The sequence below is a fragment of the Ambystoma mexicanum genome, chromosome 1p, assembly GCF_040938575.1.
Source record: "Ambystoma mexicanum isolate Mex_15411 chromosome 1p, UKY_AmexF1_1, whole genome shotgun sequence".
Lineage (NCBI taxonomy): Eukaryota > Metazoa > Chordata > Amphibia > Caudata > Ambystomatidae > Ambystoma > Ambystoma mexicanum.
In genome coordinates this window covers 636502367-636527313 of record NC_090921.1, presented here as the reverse complement: position 1 = coordinate 636527313, position 24947 = coordinate 636502367, and the positions used below count along the sequence as shown (strand labels likewise).

Here is a 24947-nt window from a genome sequence, read left to right as displayed (position 1 = left end):
ATTTTGGGCACACTGTTTTCCATAACACATTTTGCTGAACCTGTCCTTATCTTTGGGCCTGTACCCTACCGCCTCTCTATTCTAACACTGCAAAACTTTGAAGCGGACTTAGAACGGTGCAAAGTGCTGTAGTAGGAGCTCGTATGCATACATTCCTCCTCCCTACATTTAAAATGCACAAATCTTCCCACACAGTGTAGTAAAAATAAGAAAAGAGGCCTTTGTGGGACAAGAACTATTATGGCGCAAAGAATTTAAAAGACTGCGCGTGTGTTGACCCATCTTGGTCTGGTTTCACGCCTTAGTTCTTTTCTCTGTTGGGATGGTTCTGGAAGATTAAAAATAGTTGAAGAGTGTACAGTTGCCAGCATTTGCCACTATCCAACATTGTTTTTGTGCTGCTTGTCTTCTGCCTTTGAAGGTGTACGATTAACTAGTTGATCGTTTTCACATCCTTCCGAACCCTCTTGCGTTGAAGGAGGAGCTTCAAATGCCCTTGATGCAGGTACTTGCGAGCCATGCATCAAAGTTCAGTTATGGTTGGTTACGGTAAATGTTTCTTCCTGGGAAGGGATCCAATCTGCATGGTGGATTTTGATGAGGCTCTACCCTTAAATGACGGAGATCTGATAAAAAAAGCTCACTGGTGCTATTAGTACTGTTGTGGTTTTGGGGGAAAAACCATAGAGAAAAGGGGATTGACATTTGTCCAAAATGTAATTCTTCGAAGAGTTCTATTCTGTTGCCCCGAGGGCTGAATGAATATCTGTGCCTGCATCAATTCTTGGTCCTCTGCACTTGATCTGCTTGAAACAATCACTTGGAATTCTTCACTCCTGGAAAGAAAAATGCAGTCCCTGTCGAGCTTCTCAGAAGACATCTGTAACCCACAGCGTGTACCTTGTATGTTTCTTGAGCCTGATTCATGAAGGCCACAGTTGCCATATATTCATTGATGAAAGCAAGTCTTAGGGGCAGCAGAAAAGTCCAGTATACTCAACTGACCTAGATATAAAAAGGACCTTTACAAAAAGAACTGGCATACTGTTGACATCTAGTGTTGGAAGTCGTCCAAGATTTGCCTTCAGAACCCACTATTGCATAGACTGCTTCTAGAGACATGCCACTATTTGCTCCTAGTAGGTATGGCATCTCTTAGCCTGGTGTTGAGTAATCTTCAGTTGGCATTTCTGTTGGAGGGGTTTTCCGGTGAACAAAATATTAGGATGGAACGGGGGCTGATTTACATTACAACCTCGGGGCTCTACATTAAGATTTGATAATCATGAGCTAAAGGCATCTCCTGGGTGTCCAGCCTTAACCAGTGACCAGGAGCTCCCACTGGGGATGCAAGTGCTAGTATAGATGCAAACGTATAATTTTGTCTATTTATGACTCCTTATTCTTCAAGTAATGTACAGATGTGCCCTAATGTTTGTTTATAGATTGTCTCAAAGGCATAGAGTTAAATTCACATAGGTGTATTTATTCGGCATCAGTTGACCTGGGGAGCCAACGGTAGCTCCTGGTGTCAAGCTAACCAGACTTTTTTAGGCTTCGAGGAGGAGCTAAATTGATCCCAGCTCCCCTCTATTTCAAACCCTATAGTATACATGTGCACAGTATGCAGATTAAAAAAAGTCCACGCATGGAATCTTTTCTGAAAATCAGTACAAACACATTTGCGCAAAAACCCCTTTGGACATTACTGGAAACGACCATCCTGAGGTGGAAATTGTATGTAGGGGGTAGATGGGGCTTAATCGGTGGTGGGGAAAGAAGGAACTTGTGGCAGCTGTGTAGAAACAGGGCTTTCTGCCATACCCACCTTACCCTACATCACAAAACCAGTGGCAAGAATTTAATACAGACATTGACCCTGCTCCAAAACATGCATGCACCACAGCAACAAAAAACCAGCCACCTCTTTCTACATTAAAACTGGAAAATTAGGACAGCAAAGCTTTAATTGAGATGACCCTGGATAAACTGCCAGTAGCCAAGTAGAGATATTTAGCGCCTGCTTCTACACTAGGAGAGATTACCTTGCTTGTTAACAGGAGCTACCTTTCTGCGCATGTGACATCATTAGTGTTTGGGGAATCTTGATAAAGGAGAATTAGGACACATTTAAACATAATTGATCATACAAAATGGGCAAAATGTTAATGTGCCTTGTATGATATATTTGCAGTTCACTGTGTACTTGATCCTGATTTTCACCTTGTAGCTCCTGCCTAATGGGTGATGCCTGTCCTCCATGTCCTTGAATCTTAATTTTGAATCCTTAAATGCATTTCCATAATGCACTCTATAATGCAGCCAATCCGTCTCCCTATTGGGCAGCAACTAAATTAGTCCATGCACAGATGGGAGGTGTCGAGTACAAACAGTTCCCACAATATCCTTTACATATGGGACCGCTACAACCAGATTGCTAGAAAAAGTTTATTTTGCGTTTTAAAATTTTTTTTTTTATTCGGCATATGCAATAGTGACACAACAGTATAATTACATTTCACCAATAAACAAGATTAAAAAGTAGATCTAAGTTAAGACAGTATTAAACACAATTCGTATATTACTAAGGTAAAAACCACAGAGGGCAACAATACAAAGCTTGTCGGTGGAACAAATCCTCTTTTATCAAAAAAGGTACAGTACCAAAATTATTCATCGAGTAACGACCATATACCATGATGTAATTAATTTCTGCAGATCCAGGAGTTTTACCATAGGGCCATGTTACTCCTTAGCCAGAATCTGTGACTATATTTGGCGACAAAATAAGCCGCCGTAAGATGCATGGAGTTTGTATAAAGGCAAATGGCTCCACTAACGGCGGAGATGCTGTGCAGCCTTGGTGATTCTACAATTTATCACAAAATGATTTTTAAAATTCCCCATTTTCACACATTGGGCAAACATTGCTAAGTGATCGAGCCCTGTTTTTGGTGTTCTCTCAATGTCAGGGATCTTAAGCGTAGCCTCATACAATTGCAAGAAAGTGTTTTACAACAGTACCATTGACTTGTTTGCCGACAAGGGGAGAAGATTAATTTCTTCCATGGTGAAGATAATGACTACCGTTGCCGTCTAGAAGATCTGTTACCAACACAATGCCGTTACTCAGTAGGTCCCACCGGGCATGGTGGAACGAGTAAGTGATAACACATTGGTGTGAGGGGCTAAGAACTCAAATCTCTGGAAACAATTTGAAATGGTCAATATGCTGCACATGCATTTATTAAAAGATTATATGCTGCAGCGATCGCAGGGTGCCAGGTGGCGAATGCTGCAGTTTAAAAAATCTAAACATGGTTGCGAGTCACTGTGCTTGCTTTCCACCTCCTGTCCAGTACTCTCTGAACTGGACCATGTGCTAAGCTGTGAGGCTATTTCTTTCAGTTGCTTGATTCTGCCCAAAAGCACACCCCTTTTTATGGAGGGAGTGGTTCAATCTCCCCATACAATCTGCAGAGTATGCAGCCTATAGTAAGTGACAGTGCAGTGATCTAGATTCCTGCATTTGTGCTGGTTCACTGTTTCCTTGCTTATACTCCCGTCATACTCGTAGAGGCGAGCGCAGACCACAAATGCAGAGCAGAAAGTACTCTTCCCCTCACCCAGCAGTAAATTGCACTAGCTCCCCATGCTGGAACTGTACAAGAAATTGAGCATTGTGTGCCACGCTTGCAATGATTCACTGCAGAGAAGGCGTTGTGTGAGCGGAGAGCTAGACCAAGCTTGCTTCATGCTGCTGGTCACGAAGATGCTCGCTTTTGACAATTTGCTGCAAGCCTCAATACTACGACATTGACCTCTCGAGATAAGCAAAGAACCCACCCAAACAAACGGGTAAAAAGATGAGTACCTGAGAAGAGAATGGGATGATACCAACCACTCGCTCCATATATCACAAGAACAGAAGGGCACTATCATTATCCACATCAAACCACACAAGATGACGAAGCACTAGAACTCAGCAACTCAACCATCAATCTAATGGACCGATTCAATGAAGAAGCGGCCTTCGCTGATCTTCAACCAACCGGCGTCAATATAGAAGCATCCCGATTGAACACCCACAAATCAAAACAAGTAACAACAAATAAACAAAACTACACCCAAAATATCCACAGCAATCTAATCAATGCAAGGTCAATGTCTAAACATGCCACTGAAATCTACGACCTCCTATGCGACTGAGGTATCGACATCCTATTTGTAAATGAAACCTGGCTAGATGACCACTACAAGATCATGCTCACCAACTTTCTGATAACTTCAACTTGAGTCAAACGGGGAAAACCAAAAGAGGTAGTGGACTGGCATTCATCAACACGGTAGGACATACGCTAGATGCAATCTTTGCCAACAAAAAACTCATCACCACGGTGCCATCAAGTCGGATCCTCTGGTGCACCACCTCAACATTCCGTTCATAATCACAATGGCCACTCCAATAATCAAGCAACAGGACAAGCCACTGACCATGTAAAGAAACTGGAGAACCATCAAAAACTCCAACCTAGCTGAATTGCTGGAACTCGGCAAACCACAAGCAACAATTATGGACGAAACTGACTTGGACAAAAACAAATTCATCCACAACTGGATCACAACAATAATTGACGAGGTCGCCGAAGAAAAACCTTTTACCCCTTCACGCAAAAAAATGGCAACATGGTTCACTCTTGTACTCCGTGCCATGAAAAAAAAAAAAAACAAACCTCAACTAGAATGGAGAATGAAAAACGACAGGAAAAAAATGAAAATTTCAGCAACATACCCCATCATCCAAAAAGGAAATATAAAAAGGAAATACTATGACAACAGAATCTTCAAAGCACCAAACGCCCAAAAAGAACTGTTTAAAATCATTAATGAAATAAAAAAAATCCACCTGGCTGCAACAACATACCAATACCATTGAAGAAACTGCAATTATCTAGCAGACCATTTGAAAAACAAAATCATTACCATCCAACAGACCATGCACACAGACTTTGGAACCCACCTACCCCTACGAGGACTGGTCGAACAAACTCCGAAGCTTCCCCAAATATCAGTGGAGACATTCGTCAAACTGGTACATCAAAGCAACAAAACAGGATCCCCCGCGGATCCCTGCCCCAGGACATATACAAATCAATCCTCTCACCAGAAACACCCATGGAATACCACAGGAACGTCTTCAACCTTTCAATCTCAACAGTGAAAGTGGCACAATCCTTCAAATCGGCATACATCAGGTCGCTGCTGAAAGATACAGCAGGAAACTTAGAGGACCTTGTCAACTATAGACCCAGCTCCAACATCCCGTATCCAGCTAAACTACTCAAAACCTACATATACAGAACAACCCTACAATTCATAGAAGAGCACCGCATACTAGACGGGCCCAAGTAGGCTTCAGACCAATGAGAGGAATGGAATCTGCACTTCTCTCATAAGGGATGACCTAAAAAGCAAACGCTGATTCAGACAACCATACCGCTTTAATACTTCTAGACTGCTCTGCGGCATTCAACAGTTAACCATGACATCCTCATCTCGAGACTGGAAGTATTTGGAATCACTGACCTCGCCCTGCTATGGATCAAATCCTTCTTAACCAACAGAACAAACCATATGGATCAAATCCAACCCAAGAGCATCCTCATGCAGATTACCACAAGGATCATCCTTCTCCCCATTATCGTTCAAAATCTACCGGTCTCAACTAATCAAAATTAAGACGCAGTCTCACCTGCTACAACTATGCTGACGATACACAAAGTCTACAAAACACAAGACACTCGAAGAAAACATTAGAGAACTGCCTTTGTGAAATATACAACTGGATGAACTCTACCTCAAAATCAACCCAGGCAAAACAGAAATGAGGATCATCACAAAAAATGGAGAAGACAACCTTAGTTATGATTGACAACAAACTTGCTCTAGAGCCACAAGTAAACGCTCGAAACAAATTATTATTTCTCCTGCGAGAGGAAAGGATCCTGTCATTCGCCAACAAAACAATCACCATCATCGCTCTAGTCCTGTCCAGAGTAGACTAGTAGGCTAGTAACGTATATTTGGGCATGCCTGAACGACGACTTAAACGCATACAAAATGCGGTGGTCAGACTGCTCCTCAAACTACCTTGGAGAGACCACATCACACCACCGCTGAAAACACTATATTGGCTCCCAATAAAACAGTGAATCAAGTTCAAATTAATGTGCATTATGCACAGAGCAATCCACAACCAAGGAGTAGAGTTCCTAAGAGACAAATTCAGCCTACACAGGCCCTCAAGGACACTCTGATCGAGCAGCAACATCTGGTTGGAACCAAAATCCTACAAAAGAACATTCGGAGGATCTTTTCTCTAACCTCGACCCACAAAACATGGAACGAGCTACCAAAAAACATGCGTAACACATCTACTATTCAGAAAACTCCTCAAATCTTGGCTCTTTGCCCCATAACTAGAACGTCTATGGGGGGCATATACACAGCTGAAACAATGGTGAACGAAGAACGCCCCCTAAGCTATTGCCCATAAAGAGAAGTTAAGGAAGAACAATCTACGACCTATCAACTCAACTGAGAGATGGATACGTTAGGACGAAACCAGAGAATTAACACAGTGGAAGGGCAAGGACGATTTATCAAGAACACCTTGGCCTATAAACTACATGCAACAACTGACCACCGATTGAAATAGCAATGGGTGGGTGACTGCTAACATACAGCACCAATACCAGAGTTGGAGACAAGACATGCTCCCTCCTATTACACTATGTTCAATAACAGTTGGGAACGTGCCACGACATCACTCATTACAATCAGATGTACCAAAAATAAAGGGGGAAAATACACCTACCTATAGGACAACCAGATACATGGAACAAGATTTAGAAGAAACAAAAGAAATATAACCCACTAACCCTATGCTCAAATCTCTGAATACCTAAACTCACATAAAAATCCGCACAACCATCTTTCACACAACAAACCGCACCCACTGCACCACATTGCGACAACAAACACATAAACCGCATCAACATCACACAAGGTCTCGCATGGGTCCGATATTCACACCTAGCTCGGTGCACAGTGAAAACCGAACTGAAGCCGCCAACAGCATCCTCACTTTCCTACTCCCTCTTAACCCGAACAACCCACCTGCCTTCTTGTTTACAGATCCCCCTGGGGACCAATTCTGTTGGTGACGAGCGCGGTACAAAAATACCTTTAACAAGTGGTAAAGGACTTTATCAGTCTCCCAGTAACCAAGCCATAGAAGTGCGCAACGTATTTCCATGCTGCATTAGAAGACCACATAGCAATGAGCATGTAAAAAAATGGATCCATTTCAGTAATCAAAACGGAATGCAAGTCATTACACAGCACATGAGGGTGAAAAATTAACTTGTCTGGAGAAGTCCATGGTAGGATGACGTAATTAAGACACGCGTTGTCTACCACTGTTCACAGGATAGAATGCAAGAAGAAAATACTAACTGTGCCAGGGTGTCTGGAGAATGTAGTTAATGTTCCTTTATTGGTGAATTTTTGTAGTGATGGAAGTCTAGCATGATGCTTCTGTCTTTTATAGGATTTGTGCTCCTCTGCACTGTCTAGTATGGGGACACTACAATTCAGTATTAAAATTGGTTTCACACCGATCTTTGAAGCAGTCACAGGCTTTTTTTTTTTTTTTTTTTTTTTTTGTGGCAGTAGTTTGTTTTAGCGCCATCACTGCATTGTTTCCAAATATCTTCAGTCAACGGTTGCCTTTCGTGCCTCCCTTGTTTGCAAACAGATGATCATGCTAAGTAATTTGTATTTTGACGGTCACGTTGAGTCCCTTGGAATAATACAAGAAAAACTGAATGACAGGGGAAGGCATAAGGCTTGGAGCAAATTGGATTCATCCTGTGAATATTCCAAAAGGGCAATCTTTTCAGTGGCATTTCAATGACCTCCTACTTTCACAGGCAGTAACACCGCCACCTTTTCTGCAATTGCATCAGTGTAGAGCTTATTACTGACGACTTCCTTGCTGTTGCAAGACCTTGTTCAGGACCATTCGATCTAGCCTTTGTAGTTGCGGAGTCTGGCTACCAATATTTCAGATGGAAAACCAACACGCCTTAAGGAGTGTTTTAAAAAGGTTTATTTGGATAAAACCGGTAATGAAAAGGGAGCCAAGAGGCCACCTCAAACCTAAACTGGAGCGTCTTCCTGGAGACTGAGCGAAGAGTCATTAGGTTATGCCATATATCAAACCGACAATGTATATGAGGGCCTGGCTTCTGGAGCACCTCTGCAGAGGCCAAAGCAAAACGGACCAAATTGCATTCCTGGCATTAAAGCACAATGACCAGCCATGAGCCCAACCAAATCCATGAACCATGTTAAAGGACACTGGAACAATATAATCCTCAATGGAAACCATTCCGAAGGCTTGCCGTGTGATGTGTAGTGTATGCATCATAGTAGGGTTCTTATCTATGCCCTTGTGGAGCAGGACTCTTGCAGTCTGCACAATTCTGTTGTGTACGTCTTGAATTGGTCCCCACATCATCGCGCAAACTGCTCTCCTATGTTTTGAGGAGGTCGGCAGCAGTCTTCGGCTGATCCCATGCCTACCCTGCTCTCTGCAAATTCTGTGAAGTCCACAGTGACCGCCCCTTTCAGACTTCCCACATATTTCATCCCTGCAGGGAAGTCTGAAAAAGGGAGAATCCTGCCAGGCGGATTCTGAATAATTAAACTTGTGCAGCACCCAGTGAGCCACTGATGCCTCCTGCAAGACCAAAGAAGCAAAGACACGATTGAGAGAGACCTCCCAGTACTGTGCCTAGTCCTGCCTTTTCCCTAGAGGCAATTTTGAGCACAGCAACCACTCTTCCTCTGGTATGGCGATACCACAGATTTGGTCAACCCATTTACCACTAGTCAGTGCCAATTGAAGGTGACTTGTTGCAGATTGAATCATAGAAAGTAAACATTCCAACCTCAGCCTTTGAAGTACTCCACTTTTGTTGTTTTTGCCCAGCAACCACTTATTCAACTGGTACCAGTTTAAAAAAATAATAATAATTGTAGACCTTTTGAATATGATAGACATTTTGCTTCAACATCTGGTCTGAATGCAAATTTAAGACTAGAAATAGCAGGGATCCTGATCTCCTATTCTTGAGGAAAGGGCAGCCTCCTGATTGCAGTTGATTTACTCAATCTCAGTCGTTGGCCATGTCATACATACGCCCCCCTCCCAACCCCACCACAACCACCCAAAATAGTCAAATAATTGTCTGTGGGTAAGGAATTCTGTTCTCTTCAACAGTGTCTCCAGCTATTTTCTAAGCTCTACTTGGAAGGTATGATTTTATATTGATCAGGTCAGGAGAATCTGAGCAAATGGTGCTGTTCTTACTGGCAGATAAGCAGGATATGACTGAAGTGGTGAGAGGGCTGTACTGTAGCCACTCAAGTGATGAGTGCTTCTAAGGATGCAGAAGATTTGGCCTCTTGATTTTAGAATAGCCTCTGTCCCTTGGTATGAAAATAAATTACCAATATAAAAGCGCATGATTTACATTCTCTGGAGAGTTCATGCTGATAATGAAGAGGCCGCAAAGAAGCCATCATTGGCGTCTAGAATTAATAAGATTTCAAAATTGTCCTTCTGCTCACCAAGAAAAAAAAAAAATACATCCATCACATGTCTTGGCCAGAAATATTCTCTTCATCCGCCTCAAACCCCAGTCAGCTCGTATTCCAATCCAAATGTGGAGGAGGTAGTGGGGAGAAGCAGCAGTGCTAATCTACAACAATTAAGCCCTAGGACATTCCCCACCAGCAAATACCAAGGTAGGTGAGGCATTATTCAGAGTAATTTCCTAATTTTGGCAAAACATAACTTTGTACCGAAAGGCTTGCAAAAACGGCTGCAACCTCTCCACTCACCCCCTCCTCCCCCCCCCCTCCCCCCCCCCCCCCCCCCCCCCCTCTGATGAACCAGGATTGAGACGCGGACATAGGATTCATGGTGTTGGCCATAAACCTTTTATTAAATGAAAACTGGGTTGGAAAATGCCTCACTGTCACTATTCTAGGAGTTATATCTTACCTAAAACAAAAACGAAGGGCCGGTCGTGTCAAGATGTCCAAAAGCAAAATGTCCTGTCTGAAATCCTATCGCTCATACTCACTTTTTAAAGTAACTCTAAGGTGTTATGGTTAATGTCTCCAACTTAAGTGCGAAAATGTTTTTTTTTTTTTAAAAAAGGTGTAAATACAAAGTTCCAAATGAGTAGTGCCCAGTTCCAGGGAATTCCCTCCCTTCTCCAGGTTTCTCTTCACCAAACAAAAGTTCAACAGAATAACCAAGTTCTTTGTAGCTCAAGAAGAGAACTCCCCTCACTCACCTTGATGTCGCAACTTATTCCTGGGGAAATGGCTCCCTTCCTCAAGTCCTTTTCACATTCAATGAAATGCAGAAATCCTAAGGGCATGGATCTTCCTTGGGATTCACCGACTCACACAACACCTCGAATACTCATCTGCCAGGTTCTTTTATATTCCTTTATACAATTTGGGTGCAGAGTTCCAGACTCGCAAGACACCTGGTGTACTCTCATGCTGGTTTTCTTTACTCATTCGTCAGTTCAGAATCATTGGGGCATGGGTCTTCCTTTTGGATTCTTTTATTCACAAAACACCTGGTACTCTCATTCAGGTTCACTTTCTACAGTTCACTTTCTACACACTTTACTCTGCCCGGTGTTCTCCTTTGCTAGGTCTTTTTACTTTCATTTTCTTTCTTTTATCTACCACACTGTTTTTTCCGACGTGTATTATAACGTTGCGATGGTTCCCAACCCCTTTTTCCATGCACTTCTTAGATTGCAATCAAATGTCCATGGGGCTCTATTCACCTGCTCAGGCTTTCCCAGTTCTCACACTGTGTCTCCCTCGGTACGCGGTAAACCAAAGGGTCATGCTGCCAGTTCCCCTCTCAGCGAGCTCATCAGTTCTCTGTAGTGGCTTGGGGGTCCTTTTGCGTCGTGTCTCCTGTGTCGCTCTACCGCTTGTCTAGTCCATGGAGTGCTTCAGTTAGCTCTATGGCGTTAACAGCGCCTTCGGCTCCCCTTGTAGCAATCTCTTCCCGGCATCTGTGATTGTGCTCTGCCCTTGGAGCGTCTCCAGACTACGCTCCCAGTGCTCAGCAGGATCATCTGCTTCCCTTGGTCCCTTTGATCTGTGCCGGAAACTACGAAACGCCTGTCCCGCTTTCGTCCTTGTCGGTCCTCTGCAGACTTCACCCCAGCTCAGTAAGCAGACTAACTTGTGCGGCTTTTACCGGCGTGGTTTAAAACCATGTAAGGCCAAATAGTCTTCCAACCACTAGACGGTTGACTTTGGTTCACGTTAGAAGTAATCCTCATTGTTCCTTGCCTCGTCCCAGTCACAGTTCTTCCGTTCTTTGCTCTTTTATGTTGAGGAACATGGGCAAAAAGATTGTCGGGCTGCAGAAGGGAATCGTGGCAGCATGCCATTGGGGCATGAGTGATCGAGGGAATGTCTCTAAAATGGTAAAGGGAATATTCTGGTTCACCTAATGTCATCTCCCTGAAGGTCGCCTTCCCACATGTGACCCTCTCTCAAATAGCTGCCCACAGGATCAAGTTGCAGCTGCTGTCTCAGGAGAGGCTAGCCCAGGAAAACGAGTGATTAAATCATTAGTGATTACCCCCACACCTCTCGGAGACAATTTCAACAACACATGCATTGAATGATTCAGGAAACCAGTGTGCTACTCCAAAAGTGTGTTCTAAAATGAGTTCTGTCCAGAACACCAGTCTTCATTAAGCAGTAATTGGAATGTTCGGCATAAAAACATAAATGAGGCAGGCAGTGTTATGCTAATGAGTCAGGTGGTTGGAGTTCTTTGTACTGTATGACATGCAAATGATCGTTGATGCTCCTTGTTTTAAATCCCTCTTCCTACTCCATACCACGTGTAATTAGCGATTTTTATTTTGTGCTGTCCAAATAGTGTGCATTGTCTCAGGCTTATGTTAATAACCTCTGCATAGTGTTTTCACACCACTTTGACACTTGTTTGTAGATCGTCACTTTCCCACCCCGTTTCAAATTATGTATTGCTATTTTAAAAAAAAATGTAAACTTGTTTGCAGCTATATTTTTAGAATTGTGTTTTTTAAAAAACATTTTTTTATATATAGTTGAAGCTACTGAGTAATTGTAATAGGGAGTTGACCGAATATTCGAGAAATGTCTCCAGACTGGGAACAGGGAAAAAGAAATTCAAAGAGCTCACTATTGAGTTGGGGAGGGGGCGGAGGGAAGAGAGGAAGTGCTGCAAACAATTCTATTTATTGGAAATTCAATCTTTCAGTTCTCTCTCTATCTACCCCATTATAGTCAACCATGAGAGTGACCCCTCCAGTCAAGACAGAGCCAAGCTCGGTAAGGTTGGAGCTGATGCGAAATAATATAAAAGTAACGTGATTCATTTATATAAAATGAATCCGGATGTGTTAAGTTGTTCAGTATCTGTCTTCCTGTGTTGTCTCCTTTCTTAAGTTTTGTTGTGGAAGGGAACCGATTTGGATACAATGCTCATCGGCCCTGCTTGTTCTTGTCCTCTTATTTTGAGTTCATGCTCAATAAGGACTGAAATAAACTCTGTAGGTGCAAGAGTGGGGCATATAGGTTAAGGAAGTATTACCAAGGAATTAGTTGGACTTCAGCCAGGTTCTAAGGATGTTGCAGCTGATTTCAAAAGGCCATCATGGAGTTAAATCTGGATTTGTGGCAAGTCTATGCATGAAACCAGACCAATGTCTATTTTGGTTTAATACCCATGGCCATGCCCATTTCGGATCCCCTTGGCCTTTAGGGTCTATATCCTGGGTTTCAAATGGATTGTGTTCGCCAACGTATTCATCATATTTGATATACTTAGATTTTCTGCTGTGCAGACCAAACTTTTTTTCTCTCCCAGCAGCGGGTGCCGTGCCTCGACGTTGCCTTGTCCTTCGAGGGCCTCTGTCCTCCCTGAGTGTGACGTTGTACGCTGGTATAAAATGCGTGCACAGTGCCCGTTGCCTCAGTTCATGATTTCCCTCTCCAGCACAGCAGTCTTGAAGATGAGTTACTTGAGCGTTAAAGCGGGAAGTGTAAATCGCGAAAAATCCTTCTTGGCAGAGAGGATGGATGGATGGGAGGGGCGATGAGTAATACGTGGGATGATCATCCAATCGAAAGAACATTACCAGGGACAAGTAATTTGTTCTTTGAATGGATTGTGTCCTCCCAAGTATTCATCTTTGATATTCTCCAATAGCAGCGTTCTGTAGGAGGTGGGAAAGAGCTTAATTTTTGATTCATGCTGTGTAGCACAGCTTTTCCAAATGTGGATGCCCGGCCTGAAAGGCAATCTAAACAGTGCTTTGCAAATGTTTGCATGGAAGATAAAGTGGCAGCATTGCAGATGTCTTGTAGTGGTACACCTCTCTGAGGGGCTGAAGAAGCAGCTACACCTCTAGTTGAGTGAGCCCTCTTTCCCATTCGTTGTAACATTAGGAAATACATAGTATGATCCACTGAGACAGTGTTTGTTTTGTAACCACTTGTCCTATTATGTGGCCTGCATTACCAACATAAATGTGGTTGACCCGTCTGATCTTAGAGATCCTGAATAATATAGAAACTTGGGTCTCTTCTAGGGTCAAGTTTATGTAAACTCTTCCTTAGATGGATGAGCAGGGTAGAAAGCGGGCACCACAATTGTCTGTGTTAAATGAAATTATGAAACTATTTTAGACAAGAATGGAATGTTTCGAATGGGGAGCCCATCAGACAGCTTAAAACAAGGTTGAGATCCCAGATCGGAAAAAAGAATGGTACCGGCGAGAAAATATTGGTCAAACACAATGACAATTTGAACCTTAAAATAGGAACCTTGTTCTGGAGAGCGCTTGGCCGTATTAACCAGTAGCCCCTGATGGGTTAGTAGAAGAAAAGATAGTGTCACAAGAAAATGAGTCAATTCCCTCATCTCTACACCAGCTGCAGATTTTGTTGCAGCGGTATAGAGATTTAGTTGCTGGAAGCTGGTATAGAGATCGGAGGATCTAGGCATCTTATATCTTTATGTGCATACCACGTCCTACTCTAGTTGTGTGAGCCAACGCATAACCTAGCCATCATTCTTGAGGCACTGGACAAATTTGTGAAGTTGTGCAAGCAGAATCGTGTCTTTCTCTTGGAAGGGTTTTAGGGGTCAGGATATTGCAGATCTGCCAGATTTGGGGTTGCAGTGGGAGACACTCCTTCAGCTACCTGGGCATTCAGATGGCACACAAACCCATTGACATGCACAATAACACGCTCAGGGCGGTAGATGGAGTTAAGATATATGACGTTCTGGGCTACACTGCCATTATCCCTCATGGGCCGGTTCGTAATGATGAACATGATTGCTCTTTCAAGGCTGCTACATGCTTTCACAAATGTGCACTACTAAATTGAGGCAGCGTTTTTTCATGCCCTTGGCACCACACTTGAGACTTCATATGGGAACAGGGACGACGCAGGATAGCAATTCCTGCTCTGTGCCTGCCTTACTGAGATGGGGGCGGTGGAGTACAGCTCCCACAACTAGAGCTTTATTACCTAGCAGCTCAACTTATTTGCCTAGCGGCGTGGTTGTCTGACAATATCACATCTGATTCTAGGTTACTTCACACTGGTGCACCCTGCATGGCTTAAGGGAGGCACTTTGGGTCCCGTGTTGTCTTGGCTCAATGACACAGCTTGTTGCGCTGGGCAGGCAGGTTTGGACAAGGACGCTGAAATTATTGCATCTACACCACCCTTCCTCATCAAACGTCCCCATTGCTGCTGATGTTTCTGTAAGCAGGGAGATACTGAGAGCTGTCAGGAGATGGGAGGAACTAGGCCTATCCACTTGGGGAGACCTGATGCAGGGTGGTCTTCCCAGGTTAATTCTTAAGATACATGAGTGACCAGAGCAAATGGAAAGGGAAACCTGCTGAACTGGTGCTCCTGAATCTCATGTATGCACTGGAGGATGGCTGGGGACCTGTCTAGATTGCGGTTGATGCAACTCCATGTGCTTCACCGCACGTACAGGACTCCTAGCAGAGTGGCTAAATTTAATGCAAAGGTAGCACCAACCTGTCCATGGTGACGCAGGGAAGGGCCTGATCTAATGCACATGTTCAGGAAGTGCACTCTGGTGAATAGCTTTTGGTCCCAGATTGAACAGGCTGGCACAGCACAAGGGCAGCGATTTGTTGGATATAATTTGAGTCCACTCGAGTGTTTACTGGGCGCATACCCCATACCTAGCAAATATAGACATGTGACCAAGTTCATTGACCTTGCACCTTTCCTAGCAAAAAAGGCGCATAGCCATGTCATGGAAAATTAAGCAGGGCCCTCAATACAAAGTGTGGCAAAATCTCTACAAACTAAGGTGTTTGGCTGAGACAACAGCCTGGCACAGCTTCGGGTGAGGGCGGTGGTGGACTGGCTGTTTACTAGCCTGGAACACATTCATCCTAGCAATGTTCCATTCATCAGACGCTAAACCACCAAGAAGGCGGAGCTGTAATGTTTTACTCTTGGATTACAGCACGGAAGCACAACCACAATTGACTTGGGATTCCCCCCTATAGCCCCCCCCCCCCAACCACAAGAATTTCGACTCTAGACTGCCCACATGAATCAGAAGTGATGCATCAGCCAAGCATTAATCTCCCCTATGATGCAAAGGTTGCGCAAGCCTGATTTGCCTCTTTGTAGGATGAGTTTATCCCTCTTAAGTTTTTGGGGTTGTATCCTTGTAACTGTTGAGGTGAAATTCATTGTAATATCTGCTTTGCTATTAGTCGTGACATTTACTTTTGCTTACCTACACTGTCTGGCATTGTATACAGGTTATGAGAAGCCGCACCCAATACACAGAGTTAAAAATGAAATGGAGATTTAGTTGCTGATCTCTGGCTGAAGAATGTGACCTCCCTCTTGCGAGAGGCGACCCACCCCCCCCCCCCACTCCCCTTTGTGGAAGAAGAATTGGAGGACAGATGGACATTTCCAGAAGTTCTGGGTACCATGTCCTCCTGGCCCAATCTGGGGCAATCTGAATCACGGATTTCTGAAACTTCCTCAGCCTCCTGAGAACACGAGTAATGATGGGGATTGGCGGAAACGTGTACAGAAGCAGACATTCCCAGTCAACTCCAAACGCGTCCCCAAGAGCTCCTCTGAGGAAATTCCCTTGAGCAGAACTGGTTTCATTTTCTGTTGACACTGGACACAAACAGATCCACTTGGCGGGTTCCCCAAAGGGCGAAGATCTCTTGAAGGATTTCCTGAGCTAGTTCCCACTCATGGGAGACTGTGCTCTGTCTGTTCAGACCGTCCGCCACTGCATATTCCTCGCCGGCCAGATGAATTGCTGATAGATCGATTCCTTCCTGCGGTGCCCAAAACCAAAGCTGCATTGCCTTTCTGCACAACTGCAGCGACCCTACACCTACACTCTTGTTGAGGTAATGCATGGCCACTGTTCTCCGCCGTTATCAGGAAATGTTCTCCCCATACTGAGGGCAGAAAAGCCATCAGCGCAAGTCTGATGGCAATCCGCTCCGAAAGGTTGATATGTAGTTTGAACTTCTGCCGATGGTCAATCTGTTTTTGTGACAACCTCAACCTGTGAAGGAGGAGACTGTAACCACTGTAATCTCTGGCCATGGTTGCCAAAAGAGTGCCCCCTTCAAAACATTCTTCTTGATGGCCCACCACAGGAGATCCTGTGCGACCCTGTACCAGATCTGTCATTCTGTCAGAGAACTGTGACCACGGAGTCCTGAGAGCCCACTGAAGAGACCTCCTTATCAGGCAAGCCTATGGCACCAGAAAAATGCAGGATGCCATGAGGCCAAACAAATCTCAAATCGAAGGAAGACTTGGGGCACTTAGAAATGTGCTTACCATCTGTGAAATGTGGATAACCTTTACTTTGGGTGGTGAAGGCTTCCCCGAAGAGTCCAGGATCGCTCCAATGAATTGCAGTTTCTGTGAAGATGTCATTTGAGACTTCGTGGAATTGAAGGAGAAGCCCGGTCTGTGGAGAGACAGGTGCTGTCCAGATGTTGCAGAACTTGTTCATGTGAACAAGCTCGGATCAGCCAATCATCCAGATTGGGTAGCTGAGAACCCCCAGTGTAGATTCACTACCACCAACTTTGTGAAGACCCTCGGGGCCGAATGGCAGTACTCGAAACTGATGAGACCTGCCAACAGCAACTGTCGGGTATTTCCTGTTCTTGAGATGAATTGGCACATGAAAATAAGCATCCTGCAGATCCAGTGACGCCATCCAATCCCGGAGCGATAGTGTGACCATCCTGAACTTGTCCTTTGTGATTAACTTGTTGAAGCATCTCAAGTCCAAGGTGCTTTGCACCCCTCGAAATCGGAAAATACAGAGTACAAGCCTTGATTCCTTTCCGGTACAGGTACCTGTCCGATTGCACCATTCTCCAACAGTGTCTGAACTTCCTATAGAAGGAGCGGATCTGGTACTTTCTTAGACTGGCTTCGCAGGGGACAGTTTGGAGGTTTCTTCAGAAAAGGAAGGCAGTAACCATTGGCGATAGTTTGGAGAGCCCAAGCATCTGTCGTATTACTTCGCCATTCGTCAGATGCTGTAGTCTGATGCTTTAAGTCTTTAAAGCGGTTTTGGGGCACCGGTTGGAGTGGAAGGCAAGGAAGCCGCTGCTGTGGCAGCTCCTCTTCAGTTACGCCTTCGACTGCCCTGCGGTTCCCTCTTGTCCCCGCTGTGAAAACTGTCCTTGTTATTCAGACAGAGGAATGGTAGCGAAAATGTTTTTTCGATCCCTGGTTGGAAGATGGAGCTGTCCAATCTTGCTGAAGCTCTCCGATTGCCAGACTGTTTGCTGTAGCCTTGGAGGTTTGCAATTTCTCAAGGCTTTCATCTGCCTTGCATCCAAACAAATATGATCCTTCAATAAGCATGTAGGCATCAGTCGACATTCTTAGTAACTCATACTATGCAGTTGTTTTAAACCCACTGAAGCAAAAAGTTTCAAGCTGTGCGCAGAAAATCGGAACTAAGGCAACAGGCGTAGTCTGTGCCTTTTCATACCAGCGTACAACGTCACGCTCTGGGAGGACGGATGCCCTCTAAGGACACAAGGTCAACGTTGACGCACGGCACCCTCTGGCGGGGGAAAAGTTTATAAGGAGAGCGGTCTGAAGCCAGATTGGGCAGGGTCAAGGAGGTGGTTGGTGAAATGGCAGAGTTGCGTGTATGCTGTGCGGTCCATGAATTCGGCCATGAAGTGGTTGTTGAAAATGGTCTGGTAGTTCTGGGCAAGGAGTAGGTAGAGTGTAGGTTCTTAATTTTTGTTATATACTTTCTTGAGGCTTCCGGTAATGTTCCCGATATCAGAGTGGTTAAGGATTGAGCACGCGATACTACATGCAGAGGTTGAGGCTATGGGTTTTTGAGGGTGGTGGGCGGGCAAGGATCTTCAGGGGAACCTGACTGGCATCTTTGTGCTAGCTAGGAGCGAGAGGAACTACTGAGATTGGAGAGAGGCAAAGGTTTTCATCGAGAGGGAGTTTGGGCGGGAGCAATATTTCTAATTTAGAGATGTCAGTGCCTCAACTATGTTGTGGAAGTGCTTTCTGATAAAGCATTGCATAGGAGTTGGGAGTTTAATTCTGAAATGATTCTATGCAGTTACGTGCATTACGAGAGTTCAAGTTTCTGTTCTCATAGAATGCCCTCTTGTTTTTTATAATTTCCAATATGTAGGACCTTGTTAGTCTTGCTAGGACGGTTTTGTTTTGGGGTATTGGGTTGGTTCTCCAAGTCCATTCCAGACAGTGCTTGAGGGTTTTTAATGATTTGAGGTTGGCGGTGTACCCACCTGGGTGTGGGGCCTTATCTCTGAGAGGGGTGTTTTGTTGGGGTCAGAGGTGCGAGGGCGTTGGAGAGCTTGTGGTCTAGGAGTTTGAGGTTGGGGGGGGTGACCTTCCTGGAGGGAAGAGTGCTGGGAGGGAGTTGGGTAGATCCAGAGCAATAATTACTTTGTTCCAGAGTGGGGTGAGAGGTGTGAAGGTTGGTGATGACTAGGCATGGCCTTGGACACAGGCCACATTTGGCAGTGTTACGTAGTAGATTGCTGAGTGATATTTCCATGTTGGAGGGCATAGGGGCGGTGTGGATATGTTTGTGACTCTAAAGACCGTATAAAGGGTGTGGCCTCAGTGTCGGTGGGCATAGAGATGTGTTGTCGTTATGATGGGGTCATAGGGTTTGAAGGGGAGTCAAACCAGATGTTGAAGTCATCTAGGATCGGAAGTGCTGTATGTAGGTTCAATGTAGTTGTCAGAGCATATGTGAATTCTTTGTAGCCAGGGGGTCTGTAAATGACTAGGAAGAGGTGTGAGGTGAAGGGTGAGAGTTGTTACAAGAAGGATTCATAATCTGAGACTAGCTGAGGTGTCCTTTATAAGTGGAGAAATTGGTGTTTGTGTAGGATTGCAAGTCTCCCATCTCCTCTTGATCTGTTACAATCAGGTTGTAGCTGGGTGGGAAGGCCTCGTGTGCAATGGGTTTGTAATCGTCAGCAAACCAGGATGAAAAGGATGTCTAGTTTTTCGTCTGAGATGGTCAAATATGTTAAATTTGTTTTTAGAGAATGACCTGGCGTTGAGGATGCAACAGATTTGGTGGTGTTTGTTTGGAAGTGCTGGAGCAGTCGAAGTGGGGATTGTTGAAGGAGGGGGTGGTGACTGTGCATTGAGGGAAAGGGGTTGGTCAATTGGTCAAGAAGGGGATGGAGGTGGACTTCGGGCGGGAGCAGGTAGGAGGGGTATGGTGCTCAGACCGGGCTGGGTGCCAGAGGGGAGGTTTGGGCACTATAGCGAGGTGGCAGGAATTGGGTTCTGGGTTGAAGCATGGGTGATGCTAAGTGGGCCCTTAGGAATGAAGAACCGTTGGTGGCACTTATCTATCCATCAGATGTTTTTCCGTCGTCAACGAGCAGTCCCTTGGAGTAAGAGACACCACATTCTCAATAGAGACCCAATCTGGATTGGAATCGGAACGCTTACTTAGCAATCCATGAAGACCTCCTAATGCGTACGCTGCGTGGCAATTCTTCAGTATTGGTTAACTGAAACCACCATCCTTGTCCAGAAGCCTTAAGATCTTCATGGGGAAACAGGGGTCTCTTCGGACCCCAAAATAAATCATTAAATATCTTCTGCGCTTCCTTCACAATCTTGCTTGGGAGTGGAAGCAAGAGCAAATGAAAGTAGTAGAGAAATTTAGGGAGGACATTTTGAAGGCAACAATTTTACCCCGACTGTCGGATACAATTTAGGCCACCGGTTACATTGATGCAACTTGATCTTAAAGTTGTGAATCAAAAATGGTTGAAAATTGCTTGTTTTGAGTCCCCAGATATTTGAAGCGATCTTTAGCCTATCGTACCTGTTGATCCCCAAGTGTTGGAAACCTACTTGTGATTGGGGATATCTCAGTCTTTGAAACATTCATGTTATAGTTGAAGTTTTTTGCCATATCATAGAAGTGTTTCCAACAGATGGTTATAAGAAATTCCTGGGTCAGACATTAAAACTAGTAAATAGGTGTACAATAACACTTTAAAGAACCGCAATGAATACCTTTTTTAATGCCCTCAGAGCAAAGCTGGCACAGGAATTCTGTCTGAAGTTTCTAGTTCTTGCTTAATGCAGAAGGATCACTCCATTTGGCAACCTGGAATCTGTGTGACAAGCTGCTTAATGATTGGTTCAAGATGGCTGCTGTAGCTAAATACTTAGTCGAGCTATCGTTTTCTGTTCAGGATCTGACCAATTCTAACAATTTTTTTTAATTCTTTCTGTTTTTCTTGGACTATATATGCACACTAACTGGCAGATGGGGGGGGGGGGGGCTGGTGGATAGCTTTTGTGTTATACACCACGTGTGATATATACTCTCCTAACAGACATCACTTATGTCCATATCAGTACGGCGTAAATCATGTAAGTAATTGCACATTTTACTATTTGTGAATCCCTTTCTCCAGCATTGGATCTTTCATGGATTCACATGCTTTGAATATTCCCCGTCGTCAGGCTGGGAATCCCCGGTACATTATATAGACCCTTTCCCGTAGGAAAACTTTTTCGACGCTTATGCGTCCTATCCACCTCGTTTTGTATCATGCGTGCCCGTGCCGTCAGGACGTCATGATATAAATACAGGCCCCGCCCCCGCGCTCCCTCAGATTTCAACCGTCTTTCAAAGCAGTGGGATCTTCGTGTTACTACTAGTGATAACTAGATTGTTTTTTTTTTTTTTTTTTTTTTTTGTCTGTTTCGCGTAAGCGAAGTTCAAATCTGGAGAATTATGTCTGGAAAGGCGTTATTTCGCCCATGTGCAACCTGTGGCCTCAAAAAGGTTTATGAAGGAGACGGCCACATGGACTGTATCTACTGTCTCCACCCGCACCACACGGCGGATACATGTGAGATATGCCAGGGTTTCTCCCAAAAAACCCTTAAGGACCGTAAAAGAAGGCTGGTCGACTGGCTTAATGACGGAGCGGGTGCCTACCCGGCTTCGGAAGTTGGCTCCACGGCCTCCAGGAGCAAGTCGGAGCCTCCATCGAAGAAGGTGCGGCCAGCAGAAATTCGCCCTGAGGACAAGCATAAGGGGAAACATGCTGGATCCTCCTCATCTCATAAAAAGCCCTCCTCCTCCTCATCATCTAAGACGGAGAGGCTGGCGCTGTCTAAATCCTCCTCAGGGGACCGTCCCAGGTCTTCCGTGAGTCGAGAAGCTTCAGCCGGGAAGTCGGCATCAAAATCGACAACGAAGTCTAAAGGCTCGACGACGACGACTTCCTCGTCGACCTCGGTGTCATTGACGATGCCTATTACCGTTCAAGCAGCAGCGGTTGGGATTCCTTCGTCGACGGAAACTCAGTCTATGGCTTGGCTGCCTGAGGTCTATGACCCGATCCCCCCTGAGGTCTTACTGCAGCCAGACACGGCCTGCTCGGCGGAAGGGGAAGGTGACATGGTTCTGCAGCCATTGGATTTAGGCTTACGGCCTTCCACGTCGACGACGACGGCGACGAGTGCGAGCGGGGGTATGGTACCTATATCATCCACGTTGCTGAACCCCCAGACAGTTTTGTCTCTGGATGTGCTTAATACTCTTCAGAAGCTACTACAGCGGCTGGATACCCAGTTCCCTCAACCTGGGACGTCATCGTCACTTCTGTCTGTACCTTCCGTCGACGAGCAAACTTGTACGGCTCGCTCGTCGACGAATCACCCATCGGCTCCCCAGGCGGTAAAAGATCGTCCTCGAGCTCAGGAGGAGGGTGAGTTGTCGGAGTCCGACTCTATACATGATGACTCTGGGTCAGACATCTCCCTGTCACCGTCGAGGGACCCGACATGGAATTCGGATGTAGAATTGGAGTCTACGAGGAGCCAGACACAGCCATCTCCCCCTGATGATGTGGGAGCCTTCCATGCAATGATGGGGAAAGCGTGTTCCGAATTCGGCTTGATTCCTGAGGAGCAGAGGAAAGACTGTTTCCTTTTTGACCATATGGGTCAAAGGAGAAAATCGGTATTTGCCATCCCAATCCTTGACCACGTGTGGCAAGAAGGTCTCAAAACGATGCGCCATCCGTTCTCGGAACCAGCCATAAAGGGACGGATCGAGAAAAAGTTTAAAGCTCCGGAGTCCACTCCAAAATGTCTAACATCACAGCCTTTGTCTGACTCGGTGGTGTCGGCGGCAGCAGCTAGGAAGGCCAGGGTCCAGCAAAAATGTTCAACGCCACCGGAAAGCGAGGCTAGGAGGCAGGACGCATTTGGAAAGAAGGTGCTCTCGGTCGGAGCGACGACAGTAAGAGCAGCCAATTCCTTAGCGATCGTGTCACGATATGATAGGGAAATGTGGCACAAATTAGCCCCTATCCTAGAACACCTGCCAGACGAACACCGAAAAGCAGCTATGTTACTGGTGCGGGACGGCGAGGAGGCCTCGAACCACGCTATTAATATCGCAGTGGACCTAGCAGAGTCTGGTTTCAAACAAATCAACCATGGAGTAGTGCTTCGTCGACAAGCGTGGCTCAAATGTACTACTTTCCGTCCTGAAGTACAGTACAAAGTCCTGGACATGCCATGCGAAGGGGAGCACCTGTTTGGCGAAAAGGTTGATGAAGCGCTGAAAGGGATGAAAGAAGACACGGATACTGCTAGGTCCCTCGGCGCCCTTCAAACGGGTAGAAATTTTCGCTCTTTTCGCCCTTTCAGAGGTGCTTCTGGAAACTCCCGCTTTGGAGCCTCGAGGGACCGTGGATTTAACAGGCCCTCGTACTCTTCACAAGGGTTCAGACGAGCGTCCCAGTCGGCACGTGGAAGCAGGGACTATCAAGCCTCCAGGCGGCGAGGCTCAGGTCCGTCGTCAACGAAGAACAAGCAAACCAGCAACCAATGACGGCCTTCGGAACGTCCTGGGGGGTCGAGTCTCTCATCACTTCGACCGATGGAAATGCATCACCAAAGATCGATGGGTCCTAGACACGATTCGCATGGGTCATGCGCTGCAATTCAAAGACAAGCCTCCGCGTCTTCCTCCTTTATTCTCGACACAGCCCCACCTCCAAATCCTACGACAAGAGGCGGAGCTTATGTTGCGAAAAGGGGCGGTAGAGAGAGTTCCTGTGGCACAGGAAGGCCAAGGAGTTTATTCCAGGTTCTTTGTTGTCAAAAAGCCAAACGGCAAATGGAGGCCCATTCTCGACCTGAGGGTACTCAACAAGTGGCTAAAGAGCCAAAAATTCAAAATGCTAAAACTCCAAGAGGTTATCAGATCGGTGCAACCCATGGACTATCTCTCTTCACTAGACCTTCAGGATGCTTATTTTCACATCCCAATACGCCCACGACACAGGAGATATTTAAGATTCGTCGTCGGGAGAAAGCATTTTCAGTTCAAGGTCCTCCCGTTCGGGCTCAAGTCCTCCCCCAGGACGTTCACCAAGTGCTTGGCCCCTATAGCGGCCCATTTAAGGAAGGATGGTCATCATGTCTATCCATATCTAGACGACTGGCTAATCAGAGGGTCATCCAAGGAACAAACACGAGACAGTCTACGAGCCACAATGTCCATCTTACAGGAACTGGGCTTCGCAATAAACTTCAACAAGTCCTCAGTAGAGCCTTCGAGGACCTTGGTCTTTCTAGGAGCGGAGTTTCATACGCACACAAGCCTGGTGAAACCATCCAGCGAAAGAATTCAGAAACTTCAAAACAAGGCGTCGGAATGGAGCGGCGGTACCAGAGTCTCTGTGCGCAAGTACATGTCCCTGCTAGGGACCATGTCGTCCTGCATTCCGTTAATAAACAACTGCCGTCTGTTTATGAGGCCTTGCCAGGAATTTCTAGCGGACCGTTGGGCACAGAGCAGAGGTCGCTGGTCCGACAGACTGGTCGTCGACGAACAACTAGTTCAAGCACTCGGCTGGTGGAAAGTGTCTACTCACCTAACGAGAGGGATGCCTCTACTGGAACCAGAGTTCCAAAAGACGGTGGTGACGGATGCATCGCTGAGCGGATGGGGAGCTCATCTGGATATGTTACAGGTACAAGGCCAGTGGTCTTTGCAGGAGTCCTCCCTGCATATCAACCTGCTAGAACTGAGAGCAGTGCGATGGGCTCTGAAGTCTTTTCTTCCGCAACTGAGGGACTCGGTGGTGCGTGTCATGACGGACAACACCACTACGATGTTCTACTTGAGGAAACAAGGA

General features: G+C 45.5%; 1 protein-coding gene across 4 annotated transcripts in view; it reads left to right on the top strand.

The window, feature by feature from the left end:
* ELAVL1 (ELAV like RNA binding protein 1) overlaps positions 1-24947 on the top strand; it is a 288733-nt gene that overhangs the window by 83678 nt on the left and 180108 nt on the right. For 2 of the 4 annotated variants that reach the window (XM_069649666.1, XM_069649665.1), the window contains one exon: positions 12454-12498. The exons of the other annotated variants lie outside the window; for them this stretch is intronic. In XM_069649666.1, coding sequence (XP_069505767.1) covers positions 12454-12498 — 45 coding nt within the window. The remainder of the gene's footprint in view (positions 1-12453; positions 12499-24947) is intronic. 4 annotated transcript variants of the gene reach the window in all.